This window comes from Stomoxys calcitrans, chromosome 2 (assembly GCF_963082655.1).
Source record: "Stomoxys calcitrans chromosome 2, idStoCalc2.1, whole genome shotgun sequence".
Taxonomy (NCBI): Eukaryota; Metazoa; Arthropoda; class Insecta; order Diptera; family Muscidae; genus Stomoxys; species Stomoxys calcitrans.
The window spans coordinates 71,023,593-71,050,867 of NC_081553.1; the positions used below are offsets into that span (position 1 = coordinate 71,023,593).

General features: G+C 34.6%; 1 protein-coding gene across 9 annotated transcripts in view; it reads right to left on the reverse strand.

Moving 5' to 3' along the window:
• Nucleotides 1-769: 769 nt before the first annotated feature.
• Nucleotides 770-27,275, reverse strand: part of LOC106086741 (diacylglycerol kinase theta) — a 121,468-nt gene continuing 94,962 nt past the window's right edge. For 5 of the 9 annotated variants that reach the window (XM_059364062.1, XM_059364061.1, XM_059364054.1 and 2 more), the window contains 4 exons: nt 17,115-17,427; nt 16,726-16,882; nt 14,104-14,211; nt 7,302-9,443 (listed from right to left, as the gene is read on the reverse strand). In XM_059364062.1, the coding sequence (XP_059220045.1) occupies nt 9,117-9,443; nt 14,104-14,211; nt 16,726-16,882; nt 17,115-17,427 (905 nt within the window). In that variant the 3' untranslated portion in view covers nt 7,302-9,116. Of the gene's footprint in view, nt 1,833-7,301; nt 9,444-14,103; nt 14,212-16,725; nt 16,883-17,114; nt 17,428-27,275 lie in introns of those variants that run through there. The other 4 variants (XM_059364060.1, XM_059364058.1, XM_059364057.1 and 1 more) reach the window with 2 other exon arrangements.

Consider the following 27,275-nt stretch of genomic DNA (forward strand, 5'->3'; position numbering starts at 1 on the left):
TCAAAATCCTTTAGCAATTTAATGAATATTTAAATGTTTGACTACACTGCAAAAAATTTTGAAATCACTTTTACAAATATTGATGGACGTATAGCAAATTTTCGCAATCAAAACAAAACCCATTATCATTCTTAACGGGTTTCCATAGAATTTATTATACACTCTAAAAATATTGAAAACATTATTTGAAAAAAATATATATTTCTACACTGAAAAAATGTACAATTTTTTTTTTCAAATATTGATGGTATATCAGGATTTTTTAGAAAATCAATACCCGTTACAAAAAAATATATAAAATCGATTTTCAAAATATTTCTGAAGTAACAGAATGCACACTGAAAAATATTTTTTTTTCACAAATAATAATGATGTATACAGATTTCTTTTTGGAAAATCAAAAGCCGTTATCCACTTTAAAGGTACGTTCAGATAAATCAAATATTTGAACCAATTTATTTAACAAATTTTGACCAAAATATGTAAAATTCCTACATTCTTGATTTTATATTCAAATTAGAGACATTTGTTTAACACATATTTCGGGCAAAAGTAACAAAACAAGATGGATCGAATATTTGATAAATCTGAACGTACCTACCTACGAATATATTAAAAAAAGTTTAACTACACTGAAAAAAATGATTGAATTAGTTTTCCAAAAATTTTTTTCATATAAAAAATTATTCTTTATAATATCAAAACCCATTATCATTTCAAGGGTTTCCAAACATATTTTCTATACACTGAAAAAAAAAAATTCTGAAAAAATCATTTGAAATTTTATTCATAAATATAAAAATTGAAATTTAAAAAATTTTGCAAGCATAAGTTTTTAAAAAAAATTCTTTTATAACTTGAAAAAAATATCATATATGTAAGTTACTCTTCCTTGTTATAGCTTTTCTATGGTCAGATGCTTGCTTGGGTCTGGTCGTCATGGTGCATCGTGCCGCCTTCACATATGTAGGCATATATCATAATCATCATAAATCTAAAATCTAAATTTACATTTACTTATAATTTAATTTAAAAAATAACTTATAGTTTCTGTACTTTCTGTGTGACGTTTTCTCTTTTGTTTCTTAGATTTTTTTGTTTTTATTTTAACTCTGTATCAGTTGCACTTTTAGAAGCCCAATTGTTTAAAAACAAAAGAAATTTCCAATTTTTGGGCATTTAACTGTATGTTGAATCTTTTTTGTTGCTATTCAGTTGTGGCTGTTGTTGTTGTTTAGAGCTATTTGTATTTAAAAGTGTTAATAAATTTTGTTTGAAAAATCAAAAAAGGTGGAGGAAACTAATATTTGAATAAAAAAACAGAAGAGTTAAAAAAAAAATATTTTTTAAAAATGTTTAGATTTTTCAAAAAAAATAAACATGTCAATGATTATTATAAACTTTAGAAAATCAAGTTTAGAAAATTCTGGTTGTTATTGTTGTTTGTGGTGGTTTAATGAAAATAACAACAACTCTGTTCAGTTGCTCTATTTGTCGCTGATAATGGTGATGCTTTTCTTGTTGTGGCTAAGCGTTGGTTGACTTCTCTTTGACATTACTTTTTGGGAAGGGAGGTGAGGCAGGAGATTGGTGGTGGTGTGGTTGTTGTTGGTGGTGGTTTTGGGTGTTTTTTGAAATTTATTAACATTTTAAATCAAACGCTCGCTGTACCATATTCAGAAATCGGTGTTATTGCTGGCAATCTCTGTTTCGGAATCCCCCTCTGCTGTTGTGGGTGGTAAGGCCAAGGACATCTGTTGGCCCGTCAAGGCCATTGTAGGCTCCGTATTGCGGCGTTTCATTTTATTTTTCACCTTTTTCAGCATAGTCGCCTTTTGGGTTAGGGGAATTCATTGAAGTTAAAGGGCAAGGTAGGGTTCAGGTTGTTTCAGGTTTTATATCCAATAGAGTTTTTGTTTGTCCGATTTCAATATTTGAACCGTCCGGCACAATTTTTTTTTATAATTTATTGTTTCAAAAAAATTTTGTACAGTGTGGTGGGTGAATTTTGTATATATTTAATTGGGTGTAGTGTATTTGATTTTTTTTGGTCATAATATAAGGATTTTTTGATCCATGATGATTATTTGTGTTTGTATTTTTTGTATAAAATATAGTTTGATTGAAAAAAAGAGAAAAAGATATTTGCTTTTATTTCTTGTTCGTTTTGTTTTTTTTTTTTTTTTTGGTAATAAAATCAATATTTTATGAATAAGGACAAAATTAGTTTGAAATAATATTGAGAGGTGCAAGAAATTGTTTTCAATATTTAAACAAAATTATTAGAAGGAACACGGGTAGAGGAAAAATTATCTTTTTTAGATTAAAATTTAAGCAAAAATTTTTATGAATATTTGAAATTTTCGAATAAAGCAAATAACAAAAAAAAAATAAAAAAACATTATAGGGAAAATTTTAAAGCATAAAAATTAAAGCCAAAAGCTAGTTTAAATTGTTAGTTCATCTAAATATATTGTTTAGCTAAAAACTAATGCGGTTAGTTGGCCTTAAATGTTAAATTCTTCAAAATTGTTGCTAAAAATTCCTTGTGCATAATTTTTAGTACTACGATTCAAAAACTCTTTCTAATTTTATTAAAAATTTTTTGTTTGCCATCTTAGTTGACAATTGAAAGACAAAAGTGGCTTTGGCTTTTAATTTGTATTAAAAGACCGAAAGTCGTTCTATTCCACCTATTTTATTTTTTTTTTTAATTCACAATGTCGTATAATTGTATTATAAAAAAGAAATATAATAGGTTCACTTCGCTTGCCACTTTTCGACTCTAATGCAGAGTTTACATGGCACATCTGATGTATGGTCATTGTAATAGTATTGGTGAAAAGAAAGGTGCATGCATCACATGTACACATAACCTTCAGTCATGGCTGAAAAATCAAAATCACTCGTTTTTTTGATGAATGACGTCTATCAATTACCATTTGCAAAGAAATGTGTAATCATGAATTGACAGATATAGAAAAACAGGTTCTGTGCCAAATGAAGTTATAAAAGGAGAAGTAAAGCATGAAAAATTAAATAAAATCAAAGATAAGAAAAAACGATGTACCGTTTTAGGCAAAAGCTGTAATCAACACGTACACATGATGTGTACGATAATGATGTGCCATATAAAGTATGCTTAACTCTTCGCCGCACTCTACTTGTCAGCTGAGTTTACTGGGTTGCCACCTTCGGAAAAATTCCATAGCCCACACAATACACATTCACAATAATATTTGAAGCATTTGTGAAAATGTGAGAACATTTTCAGAATGGAGTTCAGCTAACCTGCTACAGACAATACCCTGTGTGTAACTGTTGCTCTGTGTTATTTTGGTAATACAGTGTAAAGTACTTGTTGTTGGGAGTGTTATCGCAAAGTAGCGATACCTTTAATACCGCAATTTGAAGTTCAAAGTATGGTTTTATATCTCATGCTGAGTTTACATGGCACATCTGATGTAGTGTCATTGTAATAGGATTGGTGAAAACAAAGGTGTATTCGTCACATGTACAAATAACCATCAGTCGTGGCAGAAAAATTAAAATCTTATGATTTTTTCGATGAATGACGTCTATCGATTACCGTTTACAAAGAAATGTGTAATCATTAATTGGCAGATATTGAAAAACACATTCTGTGACAAAAATCGATGTACCGTTTTAGGCAAAAGCTGTAATCAACATGTACAAACGATGAGTAACGATCATGATGTGCTATGTTAACTCTGCTTCAAGTTTGAAAAGTACGCAAATCATCGGATTATTTTTTTCAAAACTTAAGTATCCCTAGACCTTATCTGCTTATTTTTGATCAACTTAAACCTCACAGATTAAGTATGTACAGTAGATTAATAGCTTTCTATATGGCGCCGTTTGGGTACAACACGCTAGTAAATCCGATGAATAATATTTTGTGCTCTTTAAAAGAACTACTGAACCATATGGTCAATAACTCTGGTCGCCAACAGTTTGATTACTGAAAAATGCATACTTCGGTAAATACGATATGCCATTAGTTAGAATATAAAAAATTATTTTTGGAAGAAATCACATTGAATTTCACATTGAGAAAGTTTATTGAAAATAGAGACTCAGCAAAGTTTGGTAGGACAGACAATCAAAATAGAATTCGAGAATAAATTTAAGAAAAAAGTTTAAAAATCGATAAATATTTTTACAATAAATTTAAACAAAAATAATAAATAAAAACCACATCCTAAATATTGTCTGCAAATATCTTTACATGAACTAGACTTTCTCATTTCTATAATTTTAGTGAATATTTAGAAAATACTCTACTCTTTTTTATGTTTATTTTAAATACCTTAAATAGTTTTTTCATTAATCGAAAATAAATTGACTGCTCTTAGAAGGGAAAAAAATTCATATTACTTTCTTTTTTTAATACAAAAATCCTATGCAACTATGTTAGTCGATAAATCGATAACAATACTAATAAGACCATAACAAAGCCGACAAATCGATTACAATACCAATAAGCATATAATAATGGCGACAATTCTATAACAATATCGACAAATCGATAGCAATATTGACAAATCTATAACAATTTAGTCCAATAGATAACAATATCGATGACAATAATCGTGAATATATCGATAAACCGGTAATAATATTGATAAATCAATTTTAATATCGATAAGTCAATAATAGTCAATAAAACAACCGTAACAGTATCGATTAATTGAAGACAAATTTTGAAAAAATTCCTAATAATTCATAAACCGATAACAATACCGATAATATTGGCCTATTTAAATTTTTTGTGAATAAGGCCGATAGTGTCTATAAAAAGCGGATGTTGCAAATTTTCTCTTTTCATGGTTTTTCCTGCGATATCTACAAGTCGATAACAAAATCGTTGAATTGATAAAAACATTCATAACTGTATTAATTAGTTGATGACAAAATCGATAACAATTTTGACAATAATATTATCTTGTTATAATTTAGTAGATGGTGTGTCACCTCTCCTTGGATTAATAAGGAATAAATAATAATGCAAGAAACGTAAAAAAATTCTAATAAAGAGGCTCTTGATGATGTTGGGCAAAAGCCAAAGAAACGTCGAGCAAAAATGAAATATTTATTTATTTTTTTTTTTTTTTTCATTAAAAAACAAAATTCTGACCAATATAACCCGATTAAGTCATCTTTTGTAAATATTAAAATTGGTCAAATTAAGAAAGTAAAAATATTATAAGCCTTATACATATGTTCTTATCGATAATCTTGCGACAATTATGAATGTGTAGCAGTTACAAAAATTAATCTCCATCATTATTATTATGTTATTAGAAAATGTATTAAAATCGAAAAGCTAGCTAAACATTGGTTAAAAATACGTAATCGGTAGAATGTTCATAAACATCTCACAGTAATCGATATCGAAAAATATATGGTAATATTTAACGGTATAAAAAATTCAAAGGTCGTTTGGAAATTTTCAGTTTTATAATCAAACATTTAAGCACTCTTATATTGACTAAAAGTTTTATCGATAACACTCTGTTCTAGAAATCGATCGCTATAATTATTATCTTGGACAAATCAGTTTATATCGGCAAAGTTGCTGTTAATTTAAACAGAAAGTTTTAAAACATTGATAGAAAAAATTCATCGATATCGAACAAATTATCGACAAATTATCGAAACACGATGAATTCAATGGCTAATTGAACATTTTCAAAAGATGTTTGTATTTGTACAATTCTTTGAATAGAACGCATTAAACAATGGTCTAAAGCACGTCGCATGTGGTGTAGGTCACTGCCTATACACAAAAACAGCACTGGCAGAATCAACCGTTGGGCGATCGCCGTGCGAAGAACAAAAGAGTTTAATATCGTTGGATAAGTTGGATTTGATTAAGGGAAGTAAGATTTGATTTGTTTTCTATTGCGCTTATGAAACAAGTCGACTTAAAGAGCGCTGTTCAATATGCTTTACAACTTACTCTAGTTGGAATGGTTGTAAAGCACCATGATCCATTTGACATCTCCTGCTGATGATTTTTCTTGGTCGAAAATGAAATCGCGATACAGGAAACCAGTCAAATGCTTCTAGTAACAACACAATTTTTGCTGATTTTTAAATGTTTTTTGCTATACTATTCTTTGAATAGAACGTATTAAACAATGGTCTAAAGTCGGACAATATCCTGCAAAAGAATCTCAATAAGATTTAAAGACCAAAGAAAGAAAGCGTAAACAGACATTTTCAAAAAAATATTAACAAAACAATAAAAAATGAAATTTCTATAGACAATTTCTACGATATCATTTAGTTATTGCAATCGATAACTTGTTTCAATTGATTTTTTTTTTAATTTCAATAAAAATATGTAATCTTTAAAGTTCTGAGATTGTTCAAAAGACAAATGCTGTGTTTAATTTTACTACTATACGACTCAAATAATTACTTAATTGATCGCTTAATATTATCTGTTATCGATCGATGATATCGATAATTATCCTTTACAACTTTGCATTGGAAATCTGTTCAAAACATTTGAATTCCTCTAGATAGAACTGAAATAAAAAACAGCAAAATTATCGAAATAGTCCATTTGTTGTCAATAACATTTCCGATAACACACATTTATAGATTTCGATTTTTTTCTTATCGGGGTTGCGGAGTCTTCCCTCTACTCCGAACCAGGGTCGGAGTATTTAGGAAGAGTCGGAGAGCGGTTCGGAATAGGGGCAAGCGTGTTCAACTCAACTTTGAGGAAACGGAAGTTTTCGGCAAACAAAGTAGTAGCCCTCAGTAGCAGTAGTGAAATAACGGGATACTCCTCTTTAGGTTCGATATTTTGTAAACAATGACAATTTATCTGAAAAAGCATCAACTAGCACTAACACTGGTAATCTTTGTAGAGAATAGTGTTGCCAGGTTGAAATTTTCAGTAAGAAAAATTGATGGTTAAATTGTCCTGAATGAGGGAATTTAGTTGAAATTTAAATTTTATAGAAAACTAACTGAACCGGGCCCGCTTCGATGCGCCCCCCATTGACATGGTCGGTAAATATATCCGATTTAGAGGTGTTTTAGAGGGTGTGGTGGTCGCCCTAACACTTCGCCCTGAAAATATATCAGCATTTTGCTCTACTCTCATTGGCCATTGGCCTCAAAATTGTATATCAAATATGTTTGTTAAGCACAAATGCCTTTCATTTAAACCCCTTATTACAAAAGTCAGCAAATATGGCTGGTTTGGGGTATGGGCCCTATCGAGCTCCGCTCTCTTTAAGACTCATATTGTCGTGATGAGCAAATAAGTCCTATTTGGGGTTTGTTATAAAGGTGGAATGTTGGTCCCTTAAATATTTGGTCCCGAATGTTGATATCACATTCGTGGTCTACTCCCAAATATCTTTCATTTCAACCCCATATTTCAATAGTCGGTAAACATATCTGGTTTGGTTGGTGTTTTGGGGGATGGAGTGGCCACTCAGTGACTTGACCCTGAAAAAATATATCTCATATTCATGATCTACTCTAAAATACCTCTTACTTGAGCCCCATTGTGGCAATGATCGGCTAATACGTAGATTTATGGGGATGGGGTGGCCACATAGACACTTTTTCCCAAATATTGATATCTGATTCGTGTTTTACTCCCAAAGACTTTTCATTTGAGCCTCATATTGCTGTGGTCGCCTCAAAAACTCGACTCCGGTCGACTCCACATCCCTGGTTGAAATACCTATATTTTCAAAATATGTGGCACAAAATCATTTCGAGTTTGCCAATAAACGAACGTCATAGTTTAACAACAAGTCGGTCGGAATAAATATGATTGCTCTAAATTAAGTCTCAACGAAGTTTCTATCACATGTTGCTATAATCAGGATATAAAAGCTTATACTTAAGTAAATTTCTTCAAAGCCATTTGCCAAGGCTATATTAAAAATCCTTACATTTTTTATGATAGTTTTAAACGTTTTATGTATGTAGAATATATTTTAGTGAAATTCAAATACAAACAATTCTAACTAACTGTCTGTAAAATAACATTTAAAAAGAGTTTTTTTTTGGTATTGCTGAACTAGAAATTACTTTTGAATTTCAGCTGATACTACGAATGTTGTTCTATTGCAACAAAACTATGCAAGGTGACCATATAAAAAGTTTTTGAAAAAACAAAACACAAATTACAAAACAGTTAATGCTGTAGATGAAATTAAGTATAAAAATTTAATAAAAATAAGTTTTAATAAGAAAAAAAAAATTACAAAAAATAATTGCAAAATATATACAAAATCATTTTTGAAAACAAATATAAATACAAAATAAAATTTTGTGGAGTGAATGTTGGGAATTTTTGGGGGTTTTCTTATAGCAATATTTTTCTTTAGGTTTTGGAATCCATGTTTATAAAAAACATGTTATTCTCTCAGTGTATTTGTGAAAATGATTTGAATGGTTATGGGAAATTATTCTTTTTACAAGTACATCTCAACGACTTCGACGTCCTTACAGACTTTTTTTATGTAGAAAAATCTTTTCGCAGAAATGGGATTACAGTGAAAAATCAGTAAGAAGACAAAGGAAACGGGGTTTGTTTAATAAAGTGTTTAGAAACTTTCCTTTCTACACTTTTAATTGAAAACTTTAATAAATGCTTTTGGTTTTGTCTAATTTTGACATAAATACCACGAGAAAAATCAGGTATTTTTTACTACATTTTTCTTTAATTGAATATTTTTTGTGTAATTTTTTCTATTTTATTTGAGGAAGATTATTACTTATATTCTTTCATTATGGGGAAATAAGACTTAATTGGTGTTGTTGGTGTCTTTGTTAAGATTTTGTTGTTGTTAGTTTTTGTTTTTGTTATGAACTTCTTGCTAAACTACTTCATATTAAATTTTCTATTTGCTGTTTGCTCAAGTTGAGATTTTTGAATTTGAACCTGCTTCTAAGGATCAAAAACATTTCTTATTCTTCTTCTTCTTCAAGTGAAAACTAATTTTCTTTTGATGTTTGTGGGTGTTTTTTGTTTGGTGATTGTTGTTTTTGTTTAGTGTATGTAATAATTATAAAAAACACGAGAAAAGAAAACTTGGACCGGACGGACGAGATCTCTATGTATTGACATTAGAGGTCTGCTGCTGTTGTTGCTGCTGCTGCTGGTGATGGTAATGTTGCTGTGACTGCTGCTGCTGCTGCTGTTGCTCCCTTTCCTTGTCTTTCTCCTTTTCATTGGTCATGGCGGCAACCATTGTCTGGCTGGCCGACGATGAATTGGTCATTTCCGAAAATTGTTGCTGTTGTTGGACTTGGGCCACTATTTGCAGGGCCGTCGATGATGAGGATGTAGCTGCTGCTGTCGAAGACAGACTCAGTACAGCCGGTGAAATATGGGGCTCTGTGAGACGCCGTTTACTTTTAACTTTTCGCAACATGAGAGCCTAAATTTATACATGAAGAATCAATCAAGTGATGAATTAACCAAAAAAAAAAAATCCTACAGAGTTTGGCTTTCATAATTTTAAAGGTATTCTGGTTTTTGGCATAGCAAGTTTGAATTTCAACTCGATTGTTTTTTTTTTTTGCTTTTCTTTTTCATTTCTAACAGAAAGTTGAGAGTTTATTCTTATAGGAAAAATTTAAAAGTTGTGCTCTTTTCTATAAGAAACATTCTATTGAAAGGGCATGTCCAAAAAAAAACATAACGCTTAAATATTTCTGCAGTTCTTAAACAAATTTTCAAAACAAAAAATCTAACATAATATTTTGACTTTTTTTAACATTTACAAAAATTCTAAAGGGGAGGTGTTTAAGGGGGATTTACCAAAAAATTATATAACTAGACACAATTGTGATAGTTAAGTTTTAAAAACGCGCATGTTTGTTTAAGAATTTCCGTAGTTAAGTTGACTTTATCGGATTTTATTATAATTTAAATTGTTTTTATTATATCCACCACCATAGGGTCGGGGGTATACTAATCTAGTTATTATATTTGTAACACCTTAACATATAGACCAAAAACCGTATTAGGTGTATATATTCTTGATCGTCTCAACATTCAAAGTCGATCTAGTCATGTCTGTCCGTCCATCCGACCGTCCGTCTGTTGAACTCACGATAGTGGTCGAAAGCGTAAAGTAAGCCGCTTGAAATTTTGCATAGATACTTCTTATTGATGTAGGTCGTTGGGGATTGTAGATGGGCTATATTGGTTCAGATTTAGATATAGCTCCCATATAAAACGATCTCCCGACAACTTTTGTCCGATTAAGCTAAAAATTTGCACATAGTATTCTGTTACGATTTCCAACAACTGTCCCAAGTACGGTTCAAATCGGTTTAAAACCTGATATAGCTCCCATAAACCGATCCTCCGATTTGACTTCTTAAGTTCTCACAAGCCGCAATTTTTGTCCGATTTGGCTGAAACTTTGCACATAGTGTTCTGTTATGACTTCCAACAACTGTGCAAAGTGCTGTCCAAATCGGCCTATAACCTGGTATAGCTGCCATATAGACCGATTTCTCGTTTTAAGGTCTTGAGGCCATAAAAGGCGCATTTATTGTTAGATTTTATCGAAATTTGGGACAGTGAGTTGTGTTAGGCCCCTCGATATCCTTCTTCAGTTTGGCCAAGATCGGCCCAGATTTGGATGTAGCTGCCATATAGACCGATCTCTCGATTTAAGGTCTTCGGCCCACAAAAGACGCATTTACTATCGGATTTTGCGAAATTTAGGACAGTGAGTTGTGTTAGACCCTTCGACATTTTTTTCAATTTGGTTCAGATCGGCCCAGATTTGGATATAGCTGCGCTATATACCGGTCTGCCAATTTAAGGTATTGGGCCCATGAATGTCGCATTTATTGTCCTATATCGCTGAAATTTGGGACAATAAGTTATATTAAGCTCTTCGACATCTTTTTTTCAATTTGGCCCCGATTGGTCCAGATTTGGATATAGCTGCTATAAAGAGCGATCTCTCGATTTAAAGCCTTGGCTCCTTAAAAGGCGCATTTATAATCGGATTTCGCTGAAATTTGACTTATGTTAGGTCTTACGACTAGGCAGGAAATTTAACTTCAAATCCAACACTTTGGAAAGGGCAAGAAAGGCAACTCTTGCCCTATACATATGCAAGAGGGCCATTGGCAAACGTTGGGGGTTTAGACCGCGTGTGATGCATTGATAGATATAATCTCATTACGACGATTGGCATAAATATCTTCTCAGCCAGCCAGGCAGCCATTAAATCCCTAGAGAATGTATTTCTGACACAACACAAAAACCGCCCTCGACTGTCGTAAATCACTGAACGAGATGGCTGAGCAGTTCAAAATTCACTGGGTGCCGGGCCACAGAGATATTCCAGGGAATTGTAAAGTGGAAGAGCTTACGAGACTTGGAACTACCCTACACATTCTAGGGATACTGGAATCTGTGGGTATGCCTCTAAGTTTTCAGAACGAAGCTCCAAGGACAATGAATGATAGATGGTCACAAAGAGGGGGCTGTGAGCTTAAAGGGGCGTTAAATCGCACGATATAGGCGGCCAATTGAAATGTAGTGAAATAAAATGTTCACCGAACTCGCCTCTCAATAAGTCCACGTGTGCTGTGTGGCATGCGGCACCATCCTGTTGAAACCACATGACATGCAAGTCAAGCTCTTGCATTTTGGGCAAAAAAAGTTGGATATCATCTCACGGTAGCGCTCATCATTCACAGTTGCGTTAAGATTCGCATCATCTTTGAAGACGTACGGTCCAATGATGCCAGAAGCCCAAACTGTGACTTTTTCTGGATGCATTGGTAGCTCTTGCAATGCTTCTGGCTAAACTTCACTCCAAAATCGACAATTCTACCATTGAGCCCAAAATGAGCTTCGTTTAAAATGGAAGCACCGCACGATGAACTTTTTTAACAGAGCACGCATTTTGATAATAAAATTCAATAATTTGCAAGCGTTGTTCGTTTGTAAGACGATTCACGGTAAAATTGTAAACCAAACTGATGATGTTTGACAATGAAACAATCGTTTACAAATTGGGACAATTAAAACTTTTTAAGTGAAAATCGGACGATATATATATATGGGAGCTATATCTAAATCTTTACCGATTTTCACCAACATTAATAGAATTTGTCGCTACCTTGATTACATAATACGGACAGATAGACAGGCGGATTCGGGGCCAGACGGACATGGCTAGATCGAACTAGGAAATAAATCTAATTCGATCGATACACTTATACCAACTTGCGAAGAGGTAGGCTGCATCGAGCTGAGTCGGTGAGCTGAAGATGGTTGGACCATGAAGTTTCTGATTTGGTCGTGAGGGAATGTATGTGGTGATGGACGGGTGAAGCGAAATGACGATGTATGGATGATTAATTAGTAGGCTGCATCGAGCTGAGTCGGTGAGCTGAAGATGGTCGAGTTCTAATGTTTTGAAAGTTTTAACACCGTGTCGATGTTATTCCTCGTGACAAACATACGGTATACCGTGTGTGTGATTGTTTCGGTGGCACTCCTGTTTTGACTCAGACTTGTGCTGAATCATTTCGGATTATGCCACCTAATTTCTGACTGTTTCTGAATGACGTGTTGCTACGGGATGGGGCCCGCATCATACCATAAGGTGACCAGTCCGGAACTGTCTCGAAGTTCAATTGGTAGTAGTTCGACTATGTGGTCGAACCAGAGTCCTTAATTTGGTACCACGGGAGCTTCGCTTCCAACCTGACTATTGGTGAGGCCCCAGTTGAAAGCAACGTGGTGGCTGTGGTTTAACACCTAAAATCGCACGAAGGACATTTCGATGCTCGGTGTGGAGTTGCATGTACTCAACCGGGTGCCGAAGTGCGGAAAGAGTTTTGGATAGTGCTCTGCTCCTAACCAAGGGGAAGGACACGTCCAGACAACGTAAACTCGAATTGGTACTCATGTTAGCTTCGACTATGTATGGGGGCGTTGGTAGACGCATCGTTTTCACCCGGGGTTAAGAGCCCTGCAGGGTTGAGCCAACACGGCAGGTGCCTGCATAAAACGCCATTAGGACTTGTCTGCTTAATGAAATCCTTCTTGAAGGAAATTTCTAACCATGTCCCGATTATGATTTCACTTGTTGATTTCTATATGAAGGAAACTGAATTGTAGTTTACAAAACGAAAATTAGACTTTAGGTAATTGATACCAAATTTTTCCAAATGCATTATATCATACTTAAAATCTTCGAAAAATATTCAAAATTAGTTAAGAAGCCTTTTTCTTATAGCTTATATTTATCTTATATGTATTCTTTAAGATGCGCATGTGTCTTAAGTCTTTCGTTTAGCAAATGGTTATAAAAGAATATCAACTATTGGATATAAAATTAAATTGTTGAATACACATATAAAAAACTTAAAAAAAAAAATCTTATAACAACTATTTCAGCATTGTGTCTAGTTATATTTTTTTAATTCAAAAATTTTTGCACAATTTTTTTTTGGTAAATAATCGAAGGGGAAATTTAAAACATTAAAATACACCTTGGCAATTAAAACATACATTACATCAATGTATTGAAAATCACAAAATTTTTCATTGTATTTTGTTTGATGTTGTTGTTATATTTTTTTGTTTTGATTTTATAGTTTTTATCTGATGATGACGATGTTGTTGTTTTATGTTCAATTTATCATGTATTTCATTGTGATGATTTAAAAAAATTTAAATAAATCAAATAAGAAAACTCAAAAATCAGACCAAATTAGACAAAAAACAAAGAAAAACCAAACTCAATGCATAAAAGCTGTGTTTGAATTTAATACAAAAAAAAATCAACTCATTGCTAGTCTTAACTGTGTCACTTTATTGAGGAATTGTACTAAGGAAACTAATCGAATAAATCAAATTATAGTAAAAAAAGCCAAAGACTCTAAAGAGAAAAATCAATGATAATTAGATCATCAATTTAAATTACAGGGTATGACATGCATTTAAAAAAACGTGCAAAACTTAAAAACTCAATCAAGTTCTAGAGGAATCAGGGTTAGGCAAAAGGAGACTAGGGGGAAAGAAGACAACATTTATTGTGTTGTTAAGTCACTTACCCTTAGAGCGGATTTTAAAACCACTATATCGCCGGAACATTGTACCCAAGGTTCACCATCAACTTGTACGGGTAAGTCAGAATGTAAATGCATTTTTATGTGGCCACCCTGTTAAAAAGAAAAGAAGACAAGAATATTTAATAAAAAAATACAATATCAAAATTAACAAGTGCGCAAGTATTTAGTTCGTCTGGGCTGAATCCTAATACCCTTTGCGCGGTTTATCTTTATAGGCGGAAGTTAAAAAAGACAATGGGCTGTCATAATTGGAAATCCCCATGGATTTTTATACTCTACACCACTACTGTTGTACAGGGTATTATAACGTTGTAAATTTATTTTTAACACCTTTTAGTATACTGATCGACTCAGAATCATTTTCTGATTCGATTTTGCTATGTCCGTCCACCCATTCGTCTGTCTGTCCATTTTAATTTATGTACAGTACAAAGTACAGTTTGAAATTTTCATCCGATCATCTTCAAATTTGAAACGGGCATCTTTTTTGGCTTAGAGACAAAGCCTATTTAGATTGGAAAAAATCGATTCAGATTTGGATATAGCCCCTTTACATATGTTCGTCCGATTTGGACTTATACAGCAATAGTTTCGTCGTTTGTGAACCGATTCTCACGAACAAGGCAGTCTCTTAGAGTCTCGGCATTACTGGTGAATATCTATCACTCGATTTCAACTTCTAGAGCCTATGCAAGCGCATGTATCAAACGATCTTCTAAAAACTTTGCACTACGCTTTCTTCTACTACTACCACAAAATGTGCGCATTTTGGTCGAAATCTGTTCAGATTTGGATATAGCTCTCGTAGATTTTGGTCGAAATCTGTTCAGATTTGGATATAGCTCTCGTATATATATTCGTCCGATTTGGGCTAATTTTGCTATAACGTGGTCATTTGTTAACCGATTCATATGCAATTTGGCACAAAGGAGTCCTTTTGACACCAAAAGATGTCCTTATTCCGACATTGCTGTTGAATTTCATAGAAATCGGATCATATTCAAATACAGCCCCCATACATATGTATCAACTGATTTTCGCTTTTAGAGCCTTTGTCAGAGGATTTCTTAGCAGATTTTCTATAAATTTTGCACAATGTCCTTGTCTATGATTTTATCTATGCAGATTTTGCTGTGTGCAGATTTTGGTTAAAATCTGTTAAGATTTGCACATAGTTCTCATATATATTTTCATCCGATTTCTGACTTATATTGCAGTAATTTGGTAACCGATCCTCACAAAATTTGTCATTAAGGTTTGTCTTATGACTTTTCCAATCATTGGTAAATTTCATAAAAATCTTTTCAGTTTAAGATATAGCTCCCATATATTGGGTTGCCCAAAAAGTAATTGCGGATTTTTCATATAGTCGGCGTTGACAAATTTTTTAGTTTCGACGTCTCAACCTGCATATCCAATGTGGTGTAAAGTATCAAAAGGTCGGCTTCGCTAGTTTTAGCCCGTCCTTACTTGGAGTTGGTTACTTGGAAGAGTTCTGTTTATATGAGAGCTATGTTATGCTATGGACCGATTGCAGAAGATAGATCGTGGAAGTCATAAGAGTCATCGTACAATATTTAAATCAAATAGGATTAGAATTGCGCCCTCTCATGTCTCAAAAAGTATAGTCGGGAGATCGGCTTTTATGGGAGCTACATATAACAAAACCAAGCAACAGTTCTCATTGGCAAAAACTAGGCTTAGCTTGCTCTTACATCTTCTGAAAAGTGGGCACAAACCTTCCCGTGATGTCACCTGGATAGCTATCTAGTAAACCGGTTGTTGTTGTAGCCACATTGCATGGGGAAGTAGAGATCCTCGTCAAGCTCTCGTAGGTGAGCAAGCCCGTTTCGGTCCAAAAGGACCGATGGCCAAGGGAACAGGTTGACCATTGGTTATTTAAAGGCGCCAGTAACTCGCCTGGTGATATGGAGCATCATGGGCACTCAGTGCAAGAGCCGGTGCCGCCCGACCTCTCACTGAGACTCTCCGCTCTACGGTAAAGGTAGTGAGCTAAACTGTGCCACGAGTTCATTCGTAGAACGATAAAAGTGTTGCTGCCCCATCACTCATAAAAATGAGAAAAACTAATTTCCAAAAACGAAGAAAATTTAGAACGCATCACCCCCGCAAACGTTTGAATGTCCGAACTCTTTATAGAGAAGGTGCAGTATACACACTGCCGGATGTATTGGGTAAGTGCAGGAAAGACAATATCGGCACACAGGAAGTGTGATGGACGCCACCGTAGCGCAAAGTTTAGTATATCCGCCTATGATGCTGAATGCCTGGGTTCGAATCCTGGCGAGAACATCAGAAAAAATTTTCAGCGGTGGTTATCCTCTACTAATGTTGGCGACATTTGTGAGGAACTATGATATTTGAAAAAATGGTATGGCTGCCTTGTAAAAAACTTCCCTCCAAAGAGGTGGCGCACTGTGGCAAGTTGTTCCGAATCGACTATAAAAAGGAGGCCCTTTTCCTTAACCTCAAATTTGAATCGGACAGCCCTCATTGGTATGTAAGAATTTTGCCCCTGTTCCTTAATGGAAAGGCAAATTTGCTTATCATAAGAGTTAAAAAAAACGTGTTAGATATGCTTACCTGAGCTATACGATTTGCATATCGTATGCCGGATTGTATTTGACCCAAATGCACCACTCCGGTGACGCCGACAATTTCAAGCAAACCATCATAGTGATTGGGTGTTGAAAAACGATCATCTTTATCCGGCCCCCAAGGATTGGCACCACTGCCCCAGCTAAGGAAGAAAAAATTAAATAAAATGTTAGACATATTAGAAAAGTATAACAACCATTGCCATGAGAGCGAATATATTTTTAGTATAATAAAAATTTGAAAAAATATTTAATAAAAAAATGTAAAATAATTTTTTTGTCAAAAAAAATTTATTCATTTAAATTTTTTCGATTTTTTAGTATACATATTTTTAAATTTTTCTTTTTTTTTTTGTTTATTTCCACTTTACTCACCTCAATATATTCAAAATGATAATTCCCTCACATGGTGGTAAATCCACAATTTTACCATCCACCTCCAAATGTAGCTCCTTTTGCAAATCCTTTGTACACTTACGACCACCCATCATTTTGCGCAAACCCATTTTGACATAGACACCTTTGTTGTGTAGACGTGAGTTGAATTTGAAGGGATTTTCCATGCGTGCATTGTGAAAGTCCAGACATAGATCGGCATCGAGACCAATACCAAAGTAGTTGTTCATAACAAAGATCTGGGTATTATCCTCATTTTTGGTTCCCTCACATTCATCATCGCCAGCACCTGCTTTATTGTTTAAATTCACGTTTTTTTTTACAAAATGAATATTTTAGAAAGAAGGGGTAGAGAGGTAAGTAAAATATTTTAAATGAGTGTTTTATTAATACAAGAAGAAAATAAAGATTTTTTGAATAAACCGAAGAAAAAGTGTTATTTTACAATAAAAATATTTAAATATAGAATAGAGTGTATATTTTACATAAATTATAAGAGTGTTAATGAACAAATATTAAAGACTGTCATAATTATGGCATTTATTATTGAATATTTGATCAACCGTTCATATGAGAATATTGCTAATACTAATACTATATTCGCGGCTAACAGTTACCGATACATACTCAGGGGCATGGCATGGAAAACAATTAAGAATTTTGTAAGTTGCACGGAATTCCTAACTTAGATTTTCTTTTTCAAGGTAACTTTTTTGGTATTTAGAGCCCACAACAAGCCGATTACTGTCTTAGGTGTATGTCCATGGTCGATTACTATCTTAGGTGTATGTCCATGGGTCGGATTAATATCCACAACCACTTTTCAAATGAATAACACTACACTGAAAATTGTTTCGATCTAATTTTTAAGATCCGACATAGTTCATGATGGTGCCGATGAAATAAAGAAACCTAATTATCGAAACGCGTCCACCAGTGGGGTGACATGTGTCCTACCTTGTCTGAGGAACTGGCAATTTCTTTTCTTTAAGATTCATTTAACAATCTATCCTTGGGGTGTTGCATTCGCTTGGTCATTAAGCTGAGCTTGAAAAACAATGAAACAGAAATTGATTCGCATAACCGGCTGTTAAAGAGCCAAACAGATGAAAAAGATGATAGTACACCCTGAGCATGGGGAACTTAGAAAAACAGCTTTCAATGTTGTTGTTTCTAAATAGAAGACGAAAAGCTCGTCTCTAAAACAACATCCAACAAATGTCTGGTGATCATGTTGACGTCGGCAGGTGGAGCTTGACGCGCTGACAAAGGAATAAAATAAATGCAAAGGTCATAGAGGGGAGTTAATTTGAAGAGATATTGCTTAGTGAAAAAGCCTACAGCGAACAGTTTGGTAGTAGTAGTAGTAAATCTTATCACATACGATCTCAACTATAAATACTACGAACAACAGGCTATGAACTGTAAGCCGGTCAGACGGACGGGCATAGTTCATGATGGTGCCGATGAAATAAAGAAACCCAATTATCAAAACACAACTACCTTGTCTGAGGAACTGGCAAATTCTTTTCTTCAAGACTCATTTAACAATCTTTCCTTTGGGTGTTGCATTCGCTTGGTCATTATCTTGACTTGAAAAACAATGAAATAGAAATTGATTCGCATGACCGGCTGTTAAAAAGCCAAACAGATGAAAAAGATGATCCGAGCCAAAGATAAGCAAACTTAAATTAAAGATTATCATTTGTCCAACTCTTTAAGGAATCATTCCCTTAGGTGAAAAATATTTCCTTTTGTAATACGGATTTTTTATTTTAAATGGTAGGTTAATAAATCCTTAACATTGCGTCTAAAATCTTAAAAAGAGGTCAAAATTTCGTTGAAAGTTAGGAAATTCACCTTGAGACAAGACAACAGAGAACAGTGGTTGAAGAGGCAAAATAGCCTACGAATAGGAGTGTCTTTAAATGTTTATAATTTTAAGTTAGGAAGATAACAAAAATTATTTATCAAAAAACAAATAATTGGAAAGTCATCTACTTCATAGATATACTCCATAAAATTCAATCAGTGACTCAATTTTGAAGCCGATGGCCATGACCGTTAGTAAATAGGAAATTAAACTTAAAGATAGCATCTTTATTTTGAGGTTTTTTTTCCTTGGCTCAAATTCTACGAATACGGAAAATTTTAAATTTTGATCCAACTTTTTCTTCAGTGTATGGAACACAAAAAAAAAATAACAGGAAAAAATTCACAGATTATGGAAGAAGTAACAAAACAAGTAAAAACGTGCTAAGTACGGCCGGGTCGAATCTTGGAAACCCACCACCATGGATTCTGCTAAAACTTTGCTCATATTATTTGTTCAGCATGATTTATTGCAAAAAGGACCCTTACTCTTACTTTCTTTGTATAAAACAAATTTCAAAGTTTAGAAATTTCCAAATAGAACCAAACAAAAAACCAAAATTTGAATTTGCATCTTTTAGGCAAAACTGGTTTAAACAGCTCACGCATAGTTCGTGTTTTGTTTCAATGTCAAACATCTTCATTTTGCTCTTTAATTTAACCATGAATCTCTTACAAACAAACAACGCTTGCAAATTATTGAATTTGATTGTCAAAATGTGTGCTCTGTTAAGAAATTTCATCGCGCGCTTCTACCATTCTATCGACGAAGCTCATTTTTGGCTCAATGGGTAGGTAAATAAGCAGAATTGTCGATATTGAAGTAAAGATCAGCAAGAAGCATTGCAAGAGCTACTAATGCATCCAGAAAAGTGATAGTTTGGTGCGGTTTATGGGCTGGTGGCATCATTGGACCGTACTTCTTCAAAGATGATGCGAATCGTAACATAAATGAAAATGGTGAGCGCTATCGTGAGATGATATCCAACTTTTTTTGGCCAAAATCCAAGAGCTTGACTTGCATGACATGTGGTCTCAACAAGACGGTGTCACACACCAAGCTTAACAATGGACTTATTGAGAGGCGAGTTCGGTGAACATTTTATTTCACGATTGGGGCCGGTCAATTGGCCGCCTAGATCGTGCGATTTAACGCCTTTAGACTATTTTTTGTGGGGCTATGTTAAAGCTCCTGTTTATACAGACAAGCCCGCTTCGATTTACGCATTGGAAGAAAACATTGAAGCATTTATTCGGATGGACCTTTTGGGGCGAAGTCACGGTCAACATTTGCATGAAATAATCTTCAATGATTATATTATATGGACCGTACTATCGGCTAAATAATGATTTCATGCATGAAATGTATGTTTTTTTATTTGAAAACTTTTCTAAATAACTTTTTGTTAGGCCACCCGATATCCGAACAGAGTATAGTCAACAGCGGAACTTAATTATATAGCTGCTATATTGGCCGATCTGGAAATATGGCCTTAAGCACATAAAAAGTGCACTTAGTAATCGTTTTGGCGGAAATTCTGAACAGTGAGTTGCGCTGGGCCAACCCATATTCGAACCGATTATAGTCCACATTAGACCTTATTTGAATATAGCTGCAATCTAGTTCGACCTGCCAATTTAATGTCTTACTCTCATAAAAGCCTCATTTGTTAACCGTTTTCTTTGAATATTTAACCTATAACTTGTTTAAGACTTCTCGTTAACTATGCCAAATATGTCCAGGTCGACCCAATATGGATACAGTAGAGTTGTAATATAATAGGATAACAAAAATATCCATGGTGGTGGGTATCCTTTTACATTCGGCCATGCCGAACTTAATGGGGTTTTACTTGTTTTTATTCTTTGAGTTGCAAAAAGTTATTATACCCTGTACCAATGCTGGCAACATTTTTATGAGGTACTATGGCATGTAAAACTTCTCTCCAAGGAGGTGTCGCACTGCGACACACCATTTGGACTCGGCTATAAAAAGGAGGCCCCTTATCATTGAGCTTAAACTTGAATCAGACTGCACTCATTGATATGTGAGAAGTTTGCCCCTGTTCCTTAGTGTTCATGGGCAAAATTTGCTATTTTTTTCAAAGTAGAAGCATAGTTCAAAAAATGCTCTAATATATGGTGCGGAGTTGTAAATATGTAAGACGACCTTATTCTCAAAACCTATACAGTCTTTTATAGTTTTTAATATTTGTTCATATTTTAAAAATAAGAAAAAATACAAGGCATGCATTTGTTTCAATAGAATAAATGAATACATACATACAAAGAAACCTGATGACCTACATACATCATTACGTTTTATATATTTTATTATTTATTATAAATTGTTCATTGAATTTGAAATAAATTCAAATATCTATTTCTAGTCCAGTCGGAATCGCACCGGATTTGAATATATCTTCTAAACATCAGTTTGAGGCAGTGAATTGTATAACAACCATCCTTTTATATACCGACCATATTTATATGGTCTCCATGGATTGTTTTAAATGTTGATGAACTATAACCATTCTGGTATGCCGCGGCATCATCGTGAGATCATAGCACTTATTGACGAATGGTCTCCATGAATTGTATATACTCGGTAGTTGTTTACCACTTTCATTACCGCATCATCTTGAATACTTAGATAATGCAATCGTCCACAATGAAAATATCTCGATGTCGTCTGAAGCAGGGCTGTCGAAAAATTTACCCGAATCGCAGTTCGGTTCTAAATGAAGACAAATTTGCCTAATTTCGAACAACACTCCAACTTCGACTAAATTCTGAGACTCCAAACTAAGCTCGTACTCCATGTTTCACTCTACGCGCTAACATATCTTAAACCTACATGAGGCCACCGTAGCACAGAGGTTAGCATGTTCTCCTATGACTCTAAACGCCTGGGTTTGAATCCTGGCAGGACCATCAGAAAATTTTTCAGAGGTGGTTATTCCCTCCTAATGCTGGCGACATTTGGTAGGTACTTTGCCATGTAAAAACTTCTCCCCAATGAGGTGCGCCACACAGTTCGGACTCGGCTTTAAAACGAAGGTAACTTATCATTGAGCTTAAAATTGAATCGGATTGAATCATTGATTTGTGAGAAGTTTGCCTCAGTTCCTTAATGTTCATGGGCAAATTTGCAAATATCTCATATGACTAGCAATCACATAAATAATTCGCAATCCAATATTTGAGTCTAGACAGAGTTGTCCTCAAAAAGCATAATATGGCTGAAAGTATTAAATGATGAGTCAAAGGCCACGAGGACCGTTCTATAGTATGGCCTAAGCTGGTACAAACTTGGGATAATATGTGTGGTGATGAAGTGCAAGGCAGCGGTAGTGCTCACAATTTACAAACTCCATGCTAATTGTCAGCTCATGGAAAAACTCCAGCAAGGCGCGGCAGGAGTAATGCCTCAACATCTTAGACACGTGCGAGAGAGAAGGGAAATCGTGCAACTCTATTTTTTCTGGCTTCAATATCGATATATCAGTCGAGTTTCCTCACATTCGGAAATATAAGAGTGTCCAGCGAATTTTTGAGAACCTTAGTCATTAACCTAACACTGGCACTAAAGTTACATTGCTTCAAGTATCCTAGCCATTAACTTCACTTTTATTCGTAAAACCATACAAAACCCATTCTTTTAATTTTAGTAAGAATTTTTGAAATTTTGAAAGAATAAAACCGATCGCACCATAAATGACTGTTTGGCAAGCAATTCAAGATTTGAGATGCCTGACGTGACCAAATTTCCAGCCCCATGACTATGTTAAGTTTCGTGTAGATATCTTTATCCGTCCAATAGTTATATAATTATTTCCAAGATTTTCGATTTGGAAACCCTGTGCATAGACTGATAACTAACGTAAGGCAGAGGTAAGCATGTCCGCCTATGACTCTGCACGAATTCTGGCGTGAACATTGGAAAAAGCTTTCAGCGATTGATATTCTCTCCTGATGCTGGCGACATTTGTGAGGTACAACACCATTTGGACTCGGCTATAAAAAATAGGCCCTTATCATGGATATTAAACTTGAATCGAACATCACCCATTGATGTGTGAGAAGTTTGCCCCTGGTTAATGCAAATTTGCATTTTTGCACCGACTGATGAAGAAAGTGGTTTGGTGGCAACAACCAATCCCATGGCAACTGGTTGTGCGTACCGGATTGACCCGATGAATTCCTTCATCGGCAAGGGCTGCCGCCTCAGTGTACCACACACTGCTACTACAACAACAAGAATGTGGTTTTGGCAAACAGAATTGAACTAAGGTGTGGGGTTCTTTTCAATCCTGATCCGGTCCAGAAGTATACGGATTAGGCACTCCGGTATGTGTCTCTCGCAAGGCAAAAATCGCACTAGCACGTACACTGAGACTAAAACCCAAAAGGATTGTCTTACTTAGCCGATCTTTATATAAATGAGCCGATTATGAGCCGATCTTTATATAAATACATCATCTTGCACCCTTTTGAACATAATTCCTACCCATAAACAAAATTTTCAATTAGCCTACATATAAGTAATATTTTTTTTTAGTTTTGCAAGTTTTTTTAATGTTAGGGCGAAGATTATTAAATTTCACAATTTTTGTTTCTTTCTCTTTCGAGACGAGCTCAATGATCGGAGATTTTCTTTGCAAATGGAAAAGGAAAGCCAGAGATAGTAACACACACCAGCCACTATGGGACGCGTCTCGTCTTTGGTTAGAAGACTTTTCATCCATATTAGGTGTAAAGGTTGGCATGTTCTATTTGTTTTTTTTTTTTTTTTATTGCGAAAACGTCTCTATGATACAAATACCACATTAACCACGCTCAACAACCTTATCTATTAGCTGTACTTTTCCCAGTGCATGTGTTTTCGTGTAATGACAGATTTTTTTGTGTGCGACAATTATACTACTTCCAAGGTGCACATGATTATGTGCATCTGTTGGAAGTTGTATTGATGGCTTTGAACGCTAGAAAGGGAAACGTCGAAAGAGAAACAAACAAAACATTTAGCTGAAATTCGGCGTGTGAAATTATTCCCTAATTCGTAAAGGGAAAAAAATTCATACGATATAAACAAAATTTTTCCTAAAATTTTATGTTAAACATAACCAGTTTTCATAATATTCTTGAATATGTATGTATTCAAATATACATATGTACATATCATGTGTATTTTCAAAAATTATAAAAATATAAAATAAGAAACATGCATTCTTATAAATAAGAGAAAAATATTTGATAGAAAGCAAAACATCTATGATCACATCAAAACTAGCACAGCATTGCCCATCCATTTTTTTTCTAATGATTTCTCATTATAGACCAATTACACGTCATAGATATTATACACTCTTTTTTTCTTCAGATTTTGGAACACACAAATATTTCAAAGTCAGTATATATATATTGTAATATAATTTTATGAATTAATCTTCCATCATTTTAGTTTACACAACACATTGAGGTAATTACAACAAAAAGAGTTAGAAGAAGTATAAAAACAAAAGAAAGCATCATTTAAGGTAGGACATAGGTTATGCAGCGGCGCCATCTGTTTTTTTTTTAATATTCCAAAAAAGAAAGAAGTAATTTCTTTTATTTCCTCATCCTCAAATTCATAACTTCACTTAAGTTCTGTAAAGAACAGAGTATATTTTCAAAGAATCAAAATGGAATATTTGTTAAAAATGTGTTAAAAATTAGCCTTTTAATTGGCTTTCACAGCACTTTGGGATATTTTATACCCTTAATGATGTAAGTAATCTTGGACCTATAATGTGTATAAATTTGCTATTACGGAATACAGAGGAAAGAAGCTGAAAGGCACTGTGCGCCTTCTACACCAGAAATAGAACATCAGTATAAAGTGGAAGTTATCCTGAAGATTATTTGCCGGATTTGCATGACGATTGTAAAGCTTCTATTACACGATCAGACATGTCATATGAGCTGTCACTTTCTGTATTCAGGATTCACTGAATAAGGTTAAGCCATACTTTGTTTACGTCTTTTCCTATTTGATGACATTTTCAATCGGCAGATTTGACATCCTTAATGATGTTCATGGGGCCTATCCACTTAATATTTTCACATGTGACCTAACCTTCTATTGGTGAATCTTGTTCTATATTCATAAGACTTGTCTTATGTACGTCATATATGAATAGAGCATGCTTTAATCGACATGTATTCGTATATGCATTATACTTTTCTATATAGCCATATGCCTACATGTATATTCGTTGAAATAAAAGCTCGATTTAATCGAAAAAGTTGCCTATTTATTCCAATATCCAATCCAGTCATATTTAATTTATCGTACGTATCACACGATGTGTACAACTTTCAGAGTTGATGCAATGTTTGAAATTACATATGACATGTCTAATCGTGTAATGGAGGCGTAAGACCTTTGCTGACATTTAGGGCCCCGGTATGGGAGGCTGAAAGATAGTATGACCCCTACTAGGTAGTTCGATACAATTGTCGGACGTAACCTATGTTGGAGGGATATAGCTACCATATGAACCATTCCCTGCATTTGATTTTGAGCCCCTATAAGCCTTCATTTGGCCGACAACAAATATCGCCATGATATCTTTCTTGCACATAAAAATGCATTTGAGTTTGTTGTTTGTTCCGTATATACTCAAAAACGGCTGAACCGATTACCTTGAAATTTTCACAGATTGTGTAGGTTAGTCTGGAAGGAAACATAGGCTATAAAATTTTTTGATATCGGAAGGGGGACGGACCCTTCCCCTTACCCCAAAAGTACCACCCAGAAATAAAAGTGTACCGTTCAGGACAATATGGGATTTAAATGTAAGGTATGCAGGAGTAGAATACGAATTTCCTATTAAAAATCAGGTCTTAATAACTGGGGGACCGCTCCAACTCCAAAACCCTCTAAAATAGGTTCATTGGACGAGCATGACAATATGGGACTCAAATGAAAGGTAGTCGGGAGTAGATTACGAATATGGTCAGGAAGAAGAAATATGCTTTATAATTTGTTGATATCGGAAGGGGGCGAACCCTACCCCGTTACCTACAAAAATATCAACCAAAATCGCAAGTGAACCGATTAAGACAATATGGATATCAAATGAAAGGTATTGAAGAGTTGAATACGAATATGGTCTTGGTCCAAGTACCCAGAAAGTCCCCTAACCCCAAAATTTCTAAAAGCAGAAAAATTGAACGTCCATATCAATATGGGGCTCAAATGAAAGGTATTTGGGCGTAGATTACGAAACTGGCATACAAAATCAGATCAAAGTATAGGGTCACCCCAACCCCATAAAAACGCCCCAAATGGGCATATGAACCCATCATGACTATATGGGACACGGTTTGTTTGTTTGTTCCATGGAATCAAAACGACTGAATAGATTTTATTTTATACAGATTGTGTAGGTTGGTCTGGAAGATACATTACCCCAAAAACGCCCCCAAATTCAAAAGTGGATCGCTAGACACAATATGGGTATCAAAGGAAAGGTATTGCAGACTAGAAAACGAATATCGTATTAAAATTTTGGGTCCAAATACCCAGCGGGCCGCTCCAACCCAAAAACTCCTCTAAACAGAGATATTTGACGTTCACGTCCATATGAGAATCAAATGAAAAGTGTTCACCAGTAGATTACAAATATGGCATTAAAAATTAAGTCCAGGTAGTGGGAGGTCGCCCTACACCCAAATAAGCATTTTAGCCGACCATGGCTGTATGGGACTCAAATAAAAGGTATTTGGTAGTACGCTACGAATATGACATTCAAATTTGCGTTCAAGTCTAGGTCGAGCCCTGGAGACCACCCTACACTCAAACAGAACTTATTTAGCGATGATGCGGCTCATATAAAATGTATTTGAAAGTAGATCATGAATCTTATATATACTTTAAGGGCCATATTGGACATATTTGTACGGCAAAAAGGGGCTCAAATCTGATATCCGTTTTATGGGCAAGTGTTTCAGGGATGATTCATCTCATAAACTCCCCTTGAACAAACATTTAAACCGTCTATAGCAATATGTAGCTCAAATGTGGTTTTTGTGAGTAGAGTATGAATCTATTATCCACTTTCGGAGCAAAAGGGTTGGCTACTCCAATCCACCAACAAAACCAATAGAATGAACTAACTCTAATATCCAAACTTTAATGGGAGGACCCTCCCCTTGCCCTATTGTCAAAAACGCCAGATCTCGGAGATGGTTGAGGCGATTTACGCGAAATTTTGTTTG